Genomic DNA, 17,242 nt, shown 5'->3' on the forward strand with positions numbered 1-17,242 from the left:
GAGGGAGAAGCGTCCCGTCTCTGTGCCCTGGCTAGGTGTTCTCCCAGCATCCCTACGCAGAGAAGTTCATTGGCAAGCCCCACGTGTGGACCGTCAACTACAACAACTCAGAGGAGCTTGAAGCGGCCATCAAGGCCATCATGAGAACCCAGGTGAGACTCGGATCCAGTCGGGACCACCAATATCCTAGACTTTGGGTCTTTGCTATAATTAGAAAAAAGATGCTCCTCTTGGTGAATTCAGACTTGCAGGCCTGGGTTGGCAACTTGGATGCGTGTGTGTTTGTTGAAGGAGTGGGGGGAAGACCTGCCTCTGTGCCGTGAGCAACCTGCACAACCTTACACGGCAGCCCTGGATCCAGAATCATTTATCGCGTGTCTCTGGGGGCCGGGTCCTGTGAGCACTCCCAGCACAGGTTAAGTGCTGAGTAAATGTTTTCAGGATGAATGCGTGAAGGTTCTTCGAACTCCACTGTCTTTGTGGTCGTTTAGCAGCACCTCTCAGACGATAATGTGCACACAGATCACCTGGGGATCTTGTTAAAGCTCAGGTTCAGAGTCAGCAAGTTGGGTGGGGCTGAAGCCCTGCATTTCAAACCAGGTCTGGGTGGTGCCGCCTTTGCATAGCAAGTGGATAGAGCGTTCTGCGTTTCCTCCAGCAAGTAAGTGTTGGTGGGTGTGGGCGGAGGGCAAGGAGGGGTTTGTGCAGCTCCTCTCCTCGGTGGGCACCTCCGTGGCTTCTGATGGCTCCCTGTGCGTGTGCGCTCTCGTGGGGCCTTCATTTTGAGAAGCGGTCGGACTGTGTGAGCACGGGGAGGGGCGGCTCTGCTTGCCGTGATCCCTCTGGACCCATTTCTTGCTGTCGCTCGGACACCAGGCTGAGCAAAAAATCCCACTCCTGTCAGGTCCCCTTCTCTGCCCATCACCAAGGTCACCGAGCGTGCCCTCCCTGGCGGGGGGCTGGGGGTGGTTGTGCTGCTCTGGGCAGACTTGTGGCAGAGTCAGAGAGCATTAGGCTGCTGGGGCAGGGGCCACGACAAGGGAGAGCCCTGCCCAGGAGGACACACAGCTGTCTGGGGAGCTGGGGACACTGCCGGGCTCGGGGCAGAGGCCAGCGCGCATCGATGCCCCATACAGTCCGAAGGGCTTAGCTTTGGGTCCAGAGTCCTGCCTGGTTGTCCTGACCGTGAGACAGGGTTGCATATTTTTTTAAATTTGTTTTTGGTCGTGCCATGCAACTTACAGGATCTTAGTTTCCTGATCAGGGATTGAATCCAGGCCCCGGCAGTGAAAGTGCCAAGTCCTAACCACTGGACTGCCAGTTTTGTTTTTTAAAATTTTACTTATTTATTTGGTTGCACCAGGTCTTAGTTATGGCAGGCGGGGTCCTTAGTTGCGGCTCGCTGACTCCTTAGTTGTGGCATGCGAACTCTTAGTTGCGGCATGTGGGATCTAGTTCCCTGACCAGGGACTGAGCCCGGGCCCCCTGCACTGGGAGCTCAAGAGTCTTAACCACTGCGCCACCAGGGAAGTCCCTGCATTTTTTTTTCTTTTTAACACCCTCCTGCATCCTGTGGATCAGTCCCTCCCATTCAGCACTCCCAGCCTTAGCCCACCCCCTCAGCAAATGACCCCAGAAAATCCCTGCCCACCCTGCCCACTCCCTTCCTCTACCCACCCCACCCTCGTCCTTCCCTCCTGTCTGGGTGTGAGTGTTTCTCTAGTGAAAGTACCAAGAAAACTGCTGTGTCACAGCCTAGGTGCATCTCTGGTTGTGGCAGATGTGGCCAGGTTGACCCGCGAAGTGGCTGAACCCCTGGACCTCCACCAGTGGTGCAGGGAGAGCCCTCCGCCCCCTCTTAAGCATCCGCTTAAACAAATCCTCCTCTGCTGGAAGTTCCTCCGGGTCCCGGACTGAGATTGGGTTCTTCCTGGAGCTGACCCCAGGCAGGGATTTGAGCACAAGTAGTTTATTTGGGGGGTGATCTCAGGAAGGAAGGTCCTGGGGTGCCAGTGAGTCAGGGTGTGTTATCAAGGTTACCCCTGCCTTCAGGCACCTGGTGCTCAATGCCGGCGGGGACCTCCGAGAGGTGGGGTACTCGCATCCCAGATTGTCCTGAGAAATGAGGAAACCGGGGTGGTTTTCCCCCAACTCCATCCATCGCTGGCTGAGGCTGAACCGGGGAGGCCAGGTGTCAGCTCTCAACACTGAGCTGAGCAAGCTAGAGAAAGACCCCAGCCCCCGACAGACGGTACGGGGGAGGGCGCTGTGGGAAGCTGCCCTGGGGGACCCCCATCCTGCTCCCTCTCCCCACCCTCCCTCTCCCCACCCTCCCTCTCCCCACCCGTTGCAAAAGCAGCCCTCTGGGGCTTCCACCCCAGGGGGGCAGGGGCGGCGTGGGAAGGGGACCAGGACGGCTTTTGTCCACCCCCAGGCCTCAGGTCTGGCTCCACCTTCAAGATCCCTTGTGAGGCTGAGTGAGCGAGATCCCAGCCCTGTGGAGGGCCACGTTCCCCGCTGCAGACCTAAACAGGGGTGTATGTTGAGGGGCGTCTGTGCATGTGAGCATGATCATCTGTTCACGCGTTATTTCTGGTTGGACACACGAGAAATTGACAACAGTGCCTGCCCTGGGGAAGGGGCTGGGCATCTGGGGTCAGAGGAGAACTTACTTTGCCTTGTTTTCTCTTGATTTTTTAAAACGTGAACATCTGTTTAATTGTTAGTTAATTAAAAATCAATAACAAAAGGGTCCAGGAACCAAGGTATTGCAAATTCGTCAGGCTGACTTGCAGCTGGACCCCAAACCAGCCCGTGGTCCCCCCTGCCTTTAGCCATCCCCCGCCCCCCCGACCCTGACTCTTGGGCAGTTAACCCTTTACCCAAGAATTGCCTGGGAGGTGTTTAAAATGCAGATTCCTGGGCCTATCCCCAGCGTCTGATTTAAAAGGACCGGTGCGGCCTTGGAGTTTGCGTTTTAAACAAGCACCGTGGGTAACTCTGATCATCCTGTTTTAGGAAACTGACTTAGAAACAGCTGGCAGGAACTGAGAGAGCGAATGAGGGCCAGCATCAGGGGACGCAGCTGCTGCAAGTCATGGGGCCTTTTGCAGGGTGAGGGAGGAGGAGGGGGTGAGAGAGACCTGAGGCGCCAGCCCAGCTGTCCTCCACCCAGCAAGCAGCGAGGAGGCTCCAGGTGGGGGTGGGTTTGCCCTCCGTCTAGGGTGAGGCCATTCGAGGTGAGAGGAAGGAGGTGGGGGGGAGGGATGCCAGCACCTGCTCCCGCCCCCTTCCGCTCTCATTATCACAGGCCAGCAATCCCGGCAGGACCAGCAGCTGCCATTCTGTCGAGACGGATCACCGTGCACACCTGTAATTAGACCTAATGGGGGTGATTTCCAGGCAGGCTGGCTCCTCCGGTGCGAGAGCCACGGCAGGTGGCTGCTGCGAATGGTCCCCTCCCTCGCACGGGTGGAGGGGGGCTTAGAATCACCACGTGACGGGCTTCAGACCACGCGGGGATAACTCGCTGGTTGCCGCCAGGAGCAGGCAGAGTGATATTTGGAGGGGAAGTCTCTTCTCTGGGGGGTTTATTTATAACCAGGACTTGAAGTCTTGGACCCGAGGTGACTGGGGATCCCCTGGGGCAGCAGCCGGCGGCCGGGGCCTCGGTGGCCATCCGCTGGGGTTGGGATTGGCTGTGTGGAGCTCAGGGCTGGAAAGGCTGTGCTGGTTGATGGGCTGTGAAGTGGTGGCTGGATGTGGACCTGGGGATTCTCTGGGACCCCGGAACTGCCCCAGGATTAAGGACACCTGCTCACAGTGTAGGTGAAGTCAGAACCGGGGCAAGGTCAGATGGGTGGGGCCTTGTCCCGAGAATCGGTCCTGGTGGCAGCTGCTGCTTCCCTGAGACCCTCCTCAGCTTGAAGTCGGGGATGTCCCCTTGGCCAGAGGGCCCAGGGTGGGCCTCCAGCCCTTCGAGCTGGGGTCTACAGGAGGCAGGACCCAGCGCAGCCTGATTGGGTTCTGACACACCCATCTCTGATGAGGAGAAAGGACTTGGGCAGGCCCGCAAGATTTCACTACCTGGGCTGAAACTGCCTGATTTCTGGAGCTGCTGGCAGGGAAACGGCATTAACAGGAGGCGGCTGGGCTGGGTATGGTGCCAACACACATGTTGGGGAGTGGGAGGTGGGGTCAAAGGCTAAAACAGACCTTCCTCTGAGTCTGAGATGGACCATCTCCCATGTCACCGCGATCTCACCTCCCGCCCACCTGGCCGACAGTTTCCTCCAAAGAGGCTGTGTGCTGGGCCACCGAGGGTTGCTGTAAACAGGGAGGGGGTGGCCAGGTAAGAGGAGTGGAGAGGAGGTGGGGGGTCCCCGCGCTGGGGAGGCGGCCTCCTCATCACCTCTTCTGTCCCCCTTGCTCCTTGCGCCCCAGCTACCAAATCCATATGCTCCCGTCGGCCCCGGCGTGCGCTGTCCTGTAACTCTGATATTTAGACTGACGGTATGTAGCCTCCATTTGGGGGCACCTAGTTCATGTAGCTCCTGGGTGCCTGGTCTGGGCAGGAAGCTTTACAAATGTCATCTCGTTCCATCAGGCTGGGAGATGCCCTGTGTTGCTTTGCATGAAACTTCCACATCTTGGGCAGAACACAGGCAGAGCTGGGGATGCTTTTTCATTCCACGACTAGTTCCTCAGTGACCGCTGTGTACCAGGCATCGTGCCAGGCACCAGGGATTCAATGGTGAACAAGTCGTGGTCCCACAGCCCATGGGCCTTATGACCTGAGAGAGACCAGGGATAAATCAGAAATGATGACACAGGCACTAATTCTCTACTGGGGAAGTCTGGGGTGGGTGCAAAGGAAAGTGGTCCTTTAACAGGAGTGGGGGTGGAGCTCTGGGTCTGCTTCCTGGAGGAGGTGACGTCTAAGAGGGGATGGTGCGTCCAGTGGTTGGCTGGGGAAGAGCAGGCATCACAGCCGAGGAGGGGATGGAATGCTGAGCTTTACGGAAAGAGGAGAAGCTCCGTGGAACTGGGAGGGGGCCAGGGAGGGATGAGCTATCGTGAGCCCCCCCGAGGGCCACTGAAGGGCGCACCGGGGAGCGGGCATCTGCGTGGATAGGATGGTCGGCTCCCTGGGTGCAGGCCGTGAGAGCCCCCAGATCTCTGCTCCCAGGGCCGAGCAGCCAGGTCTGGGGAGGCCCAGGGCTTCTCCTGCCCCATGTGTCTGCCTGTCTCTCACACAGGTGGACCCCTACCTGCCCTACGAGTACACGTGTGAGGGGATGCTGGAGCGGGTCCATGCCTACATCCAGCACCAGGTAGGTGGGTCCCCCGCTCTCTGTCTCCAGGGGCTGAGCTGGCTCCAGTGTCTGAGGGCCCACCTCTGCCCAGGGTGCGGCGTGCTTTAACCTCCAGGTCCTTCTCCAGTCTGTTTCCTTCCCCGTGGGGTTGGAGATGGGCGGGGCCAAGCAGTACTGCTCAGAGACCAGGCCTGGGGCGCCCCTGTCCTGGGCCCCCAGCTTGAGTCCCAACCCCCATATCACAGCACAGAAACGCAAAGACTCATTTTTCATTTTTATTACAAAGTTGTTTAGAAGTTTAGTAGTGAGTGGGGAGTAGGGAAGACCCTCCCCCTGCAACCCCTACCCACAGGATGAGTTGGGAGTGAGGTATTCCATTTCCCCTCTTGACACTGCTTTCCTCTGGGCAGGACTTCTGTGCAGCCCCAGGCCCTGCCCCCCCAGGGGCCCGAGCCCCGGAGAGCCCCTTCATCCTGGCCCCCAACGCCACTCACCTCAAGTGGGCCCGCAACGCCAGCTTGGCCCCCGGGGCCTGGCCCCCAGCGCACTCCCTCCGGGCCTGGCTGGCCGCCGCTGGGAGGGCCTGCACGGACGCCTGCCTGGACCACGGGCTGATCTGCGAGCCCTCCTTCTTCCCCTTCCTCAACAGCCAGGACGCCTTCCAGACGTGAGTGAGCCCCGGCCCGACCCGGCCCAGCTGACCTCACCTGTAGCTCCTTTGCTCCCGTGGCCGCCTTGCCCCCGGCCCTGCCAGCGGTGGGGGCATGCAGTGCTTTCCAGTGAGTCAGGAAGGATCCAGAAGGGACCTTCCGGGCAGGTATCCACAGCACAGCTGCCCACTCTTGGCAAAGCCTCTGCCCCAAACCACTAGGGGAAGCTCCCTGCCCAGTTCCTGACCTCCTCATCCCTCCCTCAGCCCCCTGCCCAGCCTGTCTGGGCATCTTCTAGGTCCAGGCCACAGAAGCTGCCCCAGGTTCCTCCTGATGGGCGAGCCTGGGGCCCCCGCCCTCCTGCCCACTCTCCTCTCTCACAGCAGCGGGGAGAAGGAGCTGCATTCCAGCATTTGTCCTGGCGCCTCCTAGAGACATCTCCCTGGGTCTGGAATGGGATGGGCCAGGAAGAGGGAGTGGGCAGTGCCAGGCTGGGGCGGCCCCTACCCCGCACGCTGAGTGACCACCTCTTTGGTGCCCACCCAGGCTGCAGGTGCCCTGTGATGGCACCGAGTCGGAGATGAACCACCTGTACCCGGCCTTTGCCCAGCCGGGCCAGGAGTGCTTCCTGCAGAAAGAGCCTCTGCTCTTCAGCTGCGCCGGCTCCAGCACCAAGTACCGCCGGCTCTGCCCCTGCCGAGACTTCCGCAAGGGCCAGGTGGCCTTGTGCCAGGACTGTCTGTGAGGGCGCCCACCCGGCTGGCCCTCCCCGCCGCAGGAGAAAGCACCAGCAGATTCCGAGCTCCAGCGACCCGCCCTACCCGCTCAACGCCCCCAGGCTGGAGCCTCCTTTCTTGGCCGGGATGTGGGCCGAGCTGATGATAGGTGCGCAGGTCTGGGGAGGGAGGCAACTCCGCCCGAGTGCCTGGTGCCCGCCCTAGGCAGGCTCCTTGTTCTCACCCTGAGGGCTCGTGGCAGCGTTGTGGCCAAGCAGCTGGGGGTTGGTGAGAGGGTCCCACTGGCCCGGGAGCAGGTGGTCGGAGGCCCCTTGCTTTGTGCAAGACCAGATCTGGACCAGATGGAGTGAGGGCCTTTGTCCTTCTTGGGCTCAAGGATGGGGCCTCTGGGCGTACGATAGAGGAAGCAGGGTGATGCTTGCCCAGTGGCCCACTGGAGGGTCCACAGAGTGGGGAGTGATGCGTGAGGGGCCAGCCTTGTCCCTGTGGAGTTGTTTGGGGTGTGGACAGAAAGGGCCGGGGACTGGGGGAAGGCCAGGCTGGGGGACCCTGTTCATGCCTCCTCCTTAGCCCCACCCCTCCTGCTTTCCCAAATTCCCCCTCCTTTCCACACTTGGGCACCACAGTTAGGGTTGCAGGGACCACTTAGACCCTGGGTTGAATTGTTTCCCTCTTGCTTATTCCAACTTTCTTCACTTTGGGCATTTCCTGAAACCTATCCCAGCATGACTGCGATTCCAGACCGTGGATTTGTTTCCAAAGCCTCAGTCCCCACCCCAGCCTCTGAGAACAGGCTCTAGAATCTACCCTGCCCCCACCTCCTAAGCATCTTTTGTAGGCTTGGGATGAAGCTTCAGCCCCATGGCACACGTGGCCCAGTTCCTGGATGCCCAGGCCTGCTACCCCCACGTAGCCACCCCTGCCCCATCAATGCTGCGTCCGTGTCCCTGACCTCCAGCTTCCTCCAGCCTCAAACCGCCTCTGGATCCAGCCGTCCATCCGTGTGGCATGCCTTCCCCTTCACCCTGAGCGCTGCCTGAGGAAACAGATCGGGCCGTCAGAAACACTGCCCCCCCCACCCACCTAGGCCTGCCCCTCCTCCCTTCCAGGGAGGCAGCCGCAGGGCCCTGAGTCCAGAGGGCGGGGCCGAGAGCCCTCCCGGCCTGGGCAGCTCCTGTGGCCACAGAAACTCAACAGTCACCAAGGACCTGACCTGTCGGGGGAAAGCAATAGAGATACTCTTTTCTCTCTCTTTTTTTTAAAGATTTCTTGAAATAATAAATATTTTATTGGGACGTGAGGTGCAGAGGAGGAGCTATGCTATTTCTCGTCTTTTCCTGGGATGCCCAGGCCTGGAGGAGTGAGGGGGTGTGAACACCCTGGGTGGGGAGGGTGTATATCTGGGGCCCCGGGGCCCCTCCTCCTCCTCCTCCACATTGTCATTCCATCTACAAAGTTGGTGCTGTGTCAGCCTGCCTAAAGGAAGTCACTGCGGGTGCCAGAAGTCCATGGCCCCTCCTGCCACTCTGGCACTGTGACTCCAGGGACCCTGCTTGACCAGCAGGGCTGGATCCAGTTCTGTTCGCCTGGGGCTGGCCTCTGCTGGCTGTGGTTGCTGTGAGGTCAGAGAACATAAACGCATTTTGATGAGAGCCTGAGCCAGGTCGTCATAAGAAGACTGACTAGGGGAGGGAGATCAAGATGGCAGAGTAGGGGCTTCCCTGATGGCACAGTGGTTAAGAATCCGCCTGCCAAGGCAGGGGACACGGGTTTGAGCCCTGGTCTGGGAAGATCCCACATGCCACGGAGCAACTAAGCCCGTGCGCCACAACTACTGAGCTTGTGCTCTAGAGCCCATGAGCCACGACTACTAAGCCCGTGCGCCACAACTACTGAAGCCTGCAGCCTAGAGCCCATGCTCCGCAGCAAGAGAAGTCACCGCAATGAGAGGCCCGCACGCCACAATGAAGAGTAGCCCCCGCTCGCCACAAGTAGAGAAAGCCCGTGCCTAGCAACGAAGACCCAATGCAGCCAAAAATTAAAAAAAAAAAAGATGGAGTAGAAGGACACAGAGCTCACCTCCCGCCACAAACATCAAAAATACATCTATATGTGGAACAGTTCTCCCAGAAAACCAACTGAAAGCTGGCAGAAGATCTTTCACAACCAAAGCTGTAAGAAAGATCTCTTTGTAACCAGGTAGGACAGAAGAAAAAAAAAACAAAGCAGGATGGAAACTGGGCCCCTGGGAGGAAGCTCTGAAAGAGGAAAGGGTCCTTTGTCTTGGGATCCCCCTTCGTCATTTGGGAGGCCAGCTGGGGCAGACAGGGCGCTGGAGTGGCCTGGACTTTGCTCGGGAGGTGTGTGTGGGTGCTGACTTGCTGCCAGGCAGGGTAGAGAGAGACCAGCACTGACAGCTGCCACGTCTCCACACTTCTCAGCCCGAAACATGCTCCTGCTAATATGCACAGTGGCTGGGGCTTCAGCGGACAGACCCAGGGAGAAGACTTGATTTAGCTGTGTGGAAGCAGCCCAAAGGGCCTGGAATGTGGTCTGGGCACCACTGTTAACACGTGCAAGACGGGGCGCGAGTCTGCCATATAAGACCCCTGCTGTCAGCGTGCTCAGGTGGGGCGTGACTACAGTGGCCATGGGCTCTGTGAGCGCATGCACTGCGGGGCAGGGCTGACATCTGAGCCTATTATCAGCACTCCCTCAGCAGGGGCAGGTCCAGGGGCAGGTCCAGCAGCAGCCGACTTTGTTGGTAGGCACACTGGGTGGCGGGCAGCATCACAGAATTGCATGTCCCCTGTGGGTAACCCCTGGGGAGGAATTCACAAGGGTTCTTTTCCCAGCGGGAGTGCTCCAGTCCCACCTACCTGCCCCCAACATAGCTGTGACAACCACAGAGCGAAGAGGAGGACCCACCCAACATCCAGTGCAGGCTCTGGTCACCACAACACCAAACACACCCCCTATCAAAGGGACAGCAGCCAGCACACCCTGAGGAAAGATGTGGCAGACATCCGTACCAAAAACAGCCCTCACGCCAAAAATATTGGACTCACACAGTCTATACCGGGTCACTCCCACGTAAAAACAGCCCTTAGAGACCACAGTAGAAAACTGTTTCTCCTAAATTCAGAGACAGAGAATTTAAGTCAAATGAAAAAGTGGAGGAGCTACTCCCAATTAAAAGAACAAGAGAAATCCCCTGAAAAAACAAACAGTGAAACAGACCTCTTCAGTTGACCAGACCCCAAATTCAAAAAGGAGGTAATAAAAATGTTAAAGGAATGAAGAAAGATTATTGATAGAAATATAGATCACTGTAACGAGGGACTAGAAACTATAAAGAGGAACCAGTCAAAATTAGACAACTCAATTGCCAAGATAAAAACTGAGCTAAAGGCAATGAATAGCAGAGTAAATAATGCAGAAGAACAAATAAGTGATCTGGAAGACAGAATAATGGAAATCACCCAATCAGAACAGCAGACGGAAAGACAAATTTTTTTAAAAAATGAAGGCAATATACGAGATCTATGGAATAATATAAAATGTGCCAACCTACACATAATAGGGGTTCCAGAAGGAGAAGAAAAGGGGATTTAAAATGTATTTGAAGAACTTATGGCTGAAAACTTCCCAAACCTAGAGAAGGAAACAGTTATCCAGGTACAGGAAACACAGAGGGTCCCAAACAGATGAACCCAAACAGACCCACACCAAGACATGTCATAATTAAAATGGTAAAAGTTAAAGATAGAGGATTCTAAAGGCAGCAAGAGAAAAAGTGTCAGTTACAGACGAACCCTCATACGGCTATCAGCTGATTTCTCTACAGAAACCTTGCAGGCCAGCAGGGATAATATATTCAAAGTTCTGAAAAGGAAAAATCTGCAACCTAGGATACTCTACCCAGCAAGATTATCATTTAGAATAGAAGGAGACACTAAGAATTTCTCAGACAAGCAAAAACTAAAAGAATACAGCAATACTTAACCTAACCTAAAAGAAATATTGAAAGACCTTCTCTAAATAGAAAAGAAGGATCAATAGGAAAGGGAAAAACACAATAGGAAAAGCAAATATATCAAAGGACTGAAGATCACTTAAATAAGCCAGTACATAGATTAAAAGACAATCAAAATATTTTTGTAAAAGTGATTATAACTATAATTAACAGCAAAGGATAAACATGTGGATGTAAAATAGGACGTCAAAATCACAAAATGTGGGGGAGAGGCGTAAAAAAATGTAGATCTTGTAGAATGTATTTGAACTTATACGACTATAAGTCTACAGCAAGCATATATAGTTATGGGTTAACATACTTGAAAACCACGGTAACCACAGATCAAAAACATACAATAGAATCACAAAAAAACAAAAAGAAAGGAACTCAAGCACAATACAAAAGAAAACCATCAGAACACTAAAGGAAAAACAAAAGAAGAAAACAACAAAGAAGAACTGCAAAATCAACTGGAAAACAAGGTTTAAAATGGCAATAAATACATACTTGTCAATAATTAAATATCAATGGACTAAATGCTCTGATCAAAAGACATGGAGTGGCAGATTGAATAAAAAACAAGAACCTACAATATGCTGCCTACAAGAGATTCACTTTAGGGTGAAAGACACACATAGACAGAAAGTGAGGGGATGGAATAAGATATTTCATGCAAATGGAAATGACAAGAAAGCAGGGGTAACAATAATCATATCAGATAAAATAGACTTTAAAATGAAGTCCATAAAGAAAGACAAAGAAGGACACTATTTAACGATAAAGGGATCAATACAAGAAGAGGATATTGCACTCATTAACATAGGCACCCAATATAGGAGCATCTAAATATATGAAACAAATACTAACAGACATAAAGGGAGAAATTTACAGGAATACAACAATATTAGGAGACCTTAATAACCCACTGACATTAATGGACAGATCTTCCAGACAGAAAATCAATAAGGCAACAGAGGTCCTAAATGACACAATACAACAGTTGGACTTAATTGATATCTACAGGACACTATATATTAAAAAAAAAATACACATTTTTTTCAAGTGCACATGGAACATTCTCTAGGATAGACCACAAAGTAGGATAAAAAATAAGCCTCAACAAATTTAAGAGGATAGAAATTATTTCAAGCATCTTTTCTGACCACAGCCCTATGATTATAGGCCAATATCTTTGATGAATATAGATGCAAAACTCAACAAAATATTAGCAAACCAATCCAACAGTATATAAAAAGGATCATACACCATGATCAAGTTGGATTCATTCCAGAGTCACCAGGATGATTCAACATATGCAAATCAATGTGATACGCCACATCAACAAAATACACAAACCACATTATCTCAATAGAGGCAGAAAAAGCGTTTGATAAAATTCAACATCCATTCATGATAAAAACACTTATCAAAGTGGGTATAGAGGGAACATATCTCAACATAATAAAAGCCATTTATGACAAACCCACAGCCAACATAATACTCAACAGTGAAAAGCTGAAAGCTTTCCCACTAAATTCTGGAACAAGACAAGGATGCCTACACTCACCACTTTTATTCAACATAATATCCAAAGTCCTAGCCACAGCAATCAGACAAGAAATAAAACATACCCAGATTGGAAGGGAAGAGGTAAAATTGTCATTATATGCAGATGGCATGATATACTCTATATAGAAAACCCTAAAGACTCTACACAAAAACTATTAGACCTAATAAATGAATTCAGCAAGGTAGGAGGATACAAGATTAACATACAGAAATCTGTTGCATTTCTTTTGTCTTAAACATTTATTTATTTATTTATTTATTTGGCTGCATTGGGTCTTTGTTGCGGCATGCGGGATCTTCATTGCAGCATGCGGGATCTTCATTGTGGCACTTGTTGCAGTGCACAGGCTCTTTGCTGTGGTGCACAGGCTTCTCTCTAGTTGTCGTGTGCAGGTTTTCTCTTCTCTAGTTGTGGCGCGGGCTCCAGAGCACATAGGCTCTGTAGTTTGTGGCACGTGGGCTCTCTAGTTGAGGCACGTGAGTTCAGTAGTCATGGCACATGGGCTTAGTTGCCCTGTGGCACGTGGGATCTTAGTTCTCTGACCATGGATCGAATCCACATCCCCTGCATTGGAAGGCAGATTATTTTTTTTAATTAATTAATTTATTTTATATTTCGGCTGCGCCATTAGTTGCGGCACGTGGGATCTTCGTTGTGGCATGCAGGATCTCTCGTTGCAGTGCATGGGCTCTTCTTTGCAACATGCCGGCTTCTCTCTAGTTGTGGCGCGTGGGCTCCAGGGCACATGGGCTCTGTAGTCGTGGTTTGCAGGCTCCAGAGTGCATGGGCTCTGTAGTTTGCAGCATGTGGGCTCTCTAGTTGAGGCACGTGAGCCCAGTAGTCGTGGCCTGCGGGCTTAGTTGCCCCGCAGCATGTGGGATCTTATTTCCCTGACTAGGGATCGAACCCACATCCCCTGCGTTGGAAGGTGGATTCTTTACCACTGGACCACCAGGGAAGTCCCAGTTGCATTTCTTTTATTTATTTATTTATTTATGGCTGTGTTGGGTCTTCGTTTCTGTGTGAGGGCTTTCTCTAGTTGTGGCAAGCGGGGCCCACTCTTCATCGCGGTGCACGGGCCTCTCACCATCGCGGCCTCTCTTGTTGCGGAGCACAGGCTCCAGACGCGCAGGCTCAGTAACTGTGGCTCACGGGCCCAGTTGCTCTGTGGCATGTGGGATCTTCCCAGACCAGGGCTTGAACCCGTGTCCCCTGCATTGGCAGGCAGATTCTCAACCACTGCGCCACCAGGGAAGCCCCCCAGTTGCATTTCTTTACACTAAAAATGAAATAAGAGAAACTTAAAAAAAAAAATCCCATTTAAAAATCCCCTTAAAAAAAAAAAAAGTACCCAGGAATAAACCTAACCAAGGAGGTGAAAAATCTATATGCTGAGAACTATAAAACATTGATAAAGGAAATTGAAGATGATTCAAAGAAATGGAATGATATCCCATGCTCTTGGATTGGAAGAATTAATATTGTTAAAATGGCCTTACTACCCAAAGCAATCTACAGATTTAATGTGATCCCTATCAAATCACCCATGACATTTTTCAAAGAACTAGAATAAATAATCCTAAAATTTGTATGGAACCACAAAAGACCCAAAACTGCCAGAGCAATCCTGAGGAAAAAGAACAAAGCTGGAGACATAACCCTCCCAGATTTCAGACAATACTACAAAGCTACAGTAATCAAAACAGCATGGTATTGGCATAAAGACATACGGATCAATGGAACAGAATAGAGAGCCCAGAAATTAACTCACACACCTACAGTCAATTAATCTTCGACAAAGGAGGAAAAACTATACAATGGAGAAAAGACAGTCTCTTCGGCAAATGGTGTTGGGAAAGCTGACAGCCTCACGTAAATCAATGAAGTTAGAAGACTCCCTTCACACCATACACAAACTGAAAATGGTTTGACCTAAATATAATACATGATACCATAAAAGTCCTAGAAGAGAACATAGCAAAACATTCTGACATAAATCGTAGCAATATTTCTTAGATCAGTTTCCCAAGGCAAAATAAATAAAAGCAAAAATAAACAAATGGGACCTAATCAAACTTAAAAGATTTTGCACAGCAAAGGAAACCATAAACAAAATGAAAAAACCTATGGACTGGGAGAAAAAAATTGCAAACAATGCAACCGACAGGGGGTTAATTTCCAAAATATACAAACAGCTCATACAACTCTATATCAAAGAAACAACCTAGCCAAAAAATGGGTGGTAGACCTACATAGACATTTCTGCAAAGAAGACATACAGATGGCCAACAGGCACATGAAAAGATGCTCAACATTGCTAATTATTAGAGAAATGCAAATTAAAACTACAATGAGGTACCAGCTCATACCAGTCAGAATGGCCATCATCAAAAAGTCTACAAATAATAAATGCTGGAGAGGGTGTGGAGAAAAGGGAACCCTCCTACACTGCTGGTGAGAATGTAAATTGGTGCAGCCACTATGGAAAACAGTATGGAGGTTCCTTAAAAAAGTAAAAATAGAGTTGCCATATGATCCAGCAATCCCACTCTGGGCATATATCCAGAAAAGATGAAAACTCTAATTCGAAATGATACATGCACCGCAATGTTCATAGCAGCATTATTTACAATAGCCAAGACACGGAAACAACCCAAGTACCCATCAATAGACAACTGGCTTAAGAAGAGGTATACTGGAATAATACCTTGCCATTTGGAGCAACATGGATGGACGTAGAAATTGTCATACTAAGTGAAGTAAGTCAGACAAAGAAAGACAAATATTATATCACTTATATGTGGAATCTAAAAAATAACAAGTGAATTTATTTACAAAACAGAAACAGACTCACAGATAGAAAACGAACTTATGGTTACCAAGGGGAAAGGCAGAGGAGGGAAAATTAGGAGTATGGGATTAACAGATACACACTACTATACATAAAATAGATAAGCAATAAGGATTTACTGTGTAGCGCAGAGAATTATATTTAATATCTGTAATAACCTATAATGGAAAAGAATCTGAAAAATATGTATACATATATATAACTGAATCACTTTTCTGTACACCTGAAACTAATACAATATTGTAAATCAACTATACTTCAATTAAAAAAAAAAAGACTTATTTCCTGAGCATTTACTGTACTTCAGACACCGTGCTGAGAGTTTGATACACCACGATTTGTCAGTTTATGTGCTTAGCCATCCTATCAGGTAGGTACTAATCTATCCCCATTTTACAGTTGAGAAAACTGAGGCACAAAGTTTAAGTAACTTGCCCAAGGTCACACAGCTTATAAGCAGTGAGATGGGATTTGCTATAAAGCGAGGATCAAAGGACCCAACAGAGGGACAGCCCAGCGTGGCGCCCAAGCCACAGGATGTGTTCATGGTTTTACATAATCCTGTGTGTGAGACGCTCCCCGAGCCAGGGGTTCTCCACGGGGGCAGTTAGCTCCCCAGAGGACACCTGGCACTATCTGGAGGTGTTTGACTGTCACGACAGGGGCAGTGGAGTAGCCTACTCCTGGCAATCAGTGGGTAGAGGCCAGGGATGTGGGTCAACCTCCCACAGTGCACAGGACGGCCCCCACCAGCATGAACGATCCGGCCCAAAGCATCAGCAGTGCCGAGGGGGAGACACCCCGTTCTAGGCCAGCGGTTCTCAAACTTTGGAGGGCATCAGAATCACCTGAGTCTGAGCTTATTAAAACCCAGGCTGCTCTCACCCCACCCCGAGTTTCTGATTCAGTCGGTCTGGGGTGGGCGCTGGGAATTTGAGTTCTTACCAAGGCAACGCTCCTGCTGCAGGCCCAAGGCCCACACGTTGCACACCACTGGTCTAGATCAAGTGGGTACCAGTAGCTATTCTACTTATTTTTAATAGAATTTTAGTTTGCAATTCCCTGGCGACATGGGATGTGGAGCATCTTTTCATATGCCCACTGGACAGCTGTATATCTTCCCTGTGAGGTGTCTGTTCAGGTCTTTTGCCCATTTTTTAATCGAGTTGTTTGCTTTCTTATTGTTGAGTTTTGAGGCTTCTTTGTATAGGAAACTACATTTGAATTCTCTTAAAATGTTAATGAGGTGGATGGGTGGGCTGGGGGGGGCAGGTGAAGCTGGGGGGGGCAGGTGAAGCTGGAGGGGCAGGTGAAGCCGGAGGGGCAGGCAAGAGAAAGAAGTCAGGCCCTGGGAAGAAACTGCAGCCCGGACACAAGACCAGATGCTGGTGCCAGGAGGCCCTTCCTCCCTAAAACCGAAGCTGGCTACCCCCTGCTTCACCCCTACCACTGCTGAAATAGGCACGGACCGGCCTCATCACCACCCTGCAAGGCGACTCCATTCTCCCCACTCACTTGGTGAGGAAGCAGGTGTGATGAGGCCCCGCCCTAGCCTTTGCAGTCACCTGGGGAGCGTTAGCCATCCCCATGTCCAAGGCTAATTAAACTGAAATCTCTGGGGGGGGGCCAGGCATCAGAATTAAAAAAACAAAACAACCAAAAAACACTCCGGTGTTTCTAATGTGCGTCCAGCGTGAACCACCGGTTTCCCCATCATGCCTGGATGGCTCCTCCCTGCTCCCTCACCTCCCAGCTTTGTTCCCATAGACTGTGATCAGGTCGAGGGCGCTGGAGGAGGCCTCCTTTGAAGGCTTGGACCCCCCCAGTCCCCACCTGCAGCCCTCAGGCCAAACGCAGCTCCTCCCTCCAGCCCAGGGCTCGGGAGGCGGCCAAGCCTGGGAATGAAGAGGGAAGAGGCTGGGTCCGGCCTGGGCCTGGAGCCAAGAGCGCACACAGGCTCCAAGACAGAATCCTGAGATCAAGGGCAGGAGAGAGAGTGCAGGGAGGCTGTTGACCGGCTTGCTTGCCCAGAACCAGGGAAGTGGGAGGGCTGCCGAGGGGCAGGGTCTCCTCTAGTCTCTGCAGAGCGCTGAAAGGCATT

General features: G+C 51.6%; 1 protein-coding gene across 1 annotated transcript in view; it reads left to right on the forward strand.

Moving 5' to 3' along the window:
• The window catches only part of MGAT5B (alpha-1,6-mannosylglycoprotein 6-beta-N-acetylglucosaminyltransferase B), a 68,350-nt gene extending 60,573 nt beyond the window's left edge, over positions 1–7,777 (forward strand). Inside the window, exons 14-17 of the mRNA XM_082371718.1 lie at positions 36–152; positions 5,259–5,333; positions 5,726–5,982; positions 6,512–7,777. Of these exons, the coding sequence (XP_082227844.1) occupies positions 36–152; positions 5,259–5,333; positions 5,726–5,982; positions 6,512–6,710 (648 nt within the window). The 3' untranslated portion in view covers positions 6,711–7,777. The remainder of the gene's footprint in view (positions 1–35; positions 153–5,258; positions 5,334–5,725; positions 5,983–6,511) is intronic.
• Positions 7,778–17,242: the final 9,465 nt, after the last annotated feature.

This window comes from Balaenoptera borealis, assembly GCF_965194805.1.
Source record: "Balaenoptera borealis genome assembly, chromosome: 20".
NCBI classification, from domain to species: domain Eukaryota; kingdom Metazoa; phylum Chordata; class Mammalia; order Artiodactyla; family Balaenopteridae; genus Balaenoptera; species Balaenoptera borealis.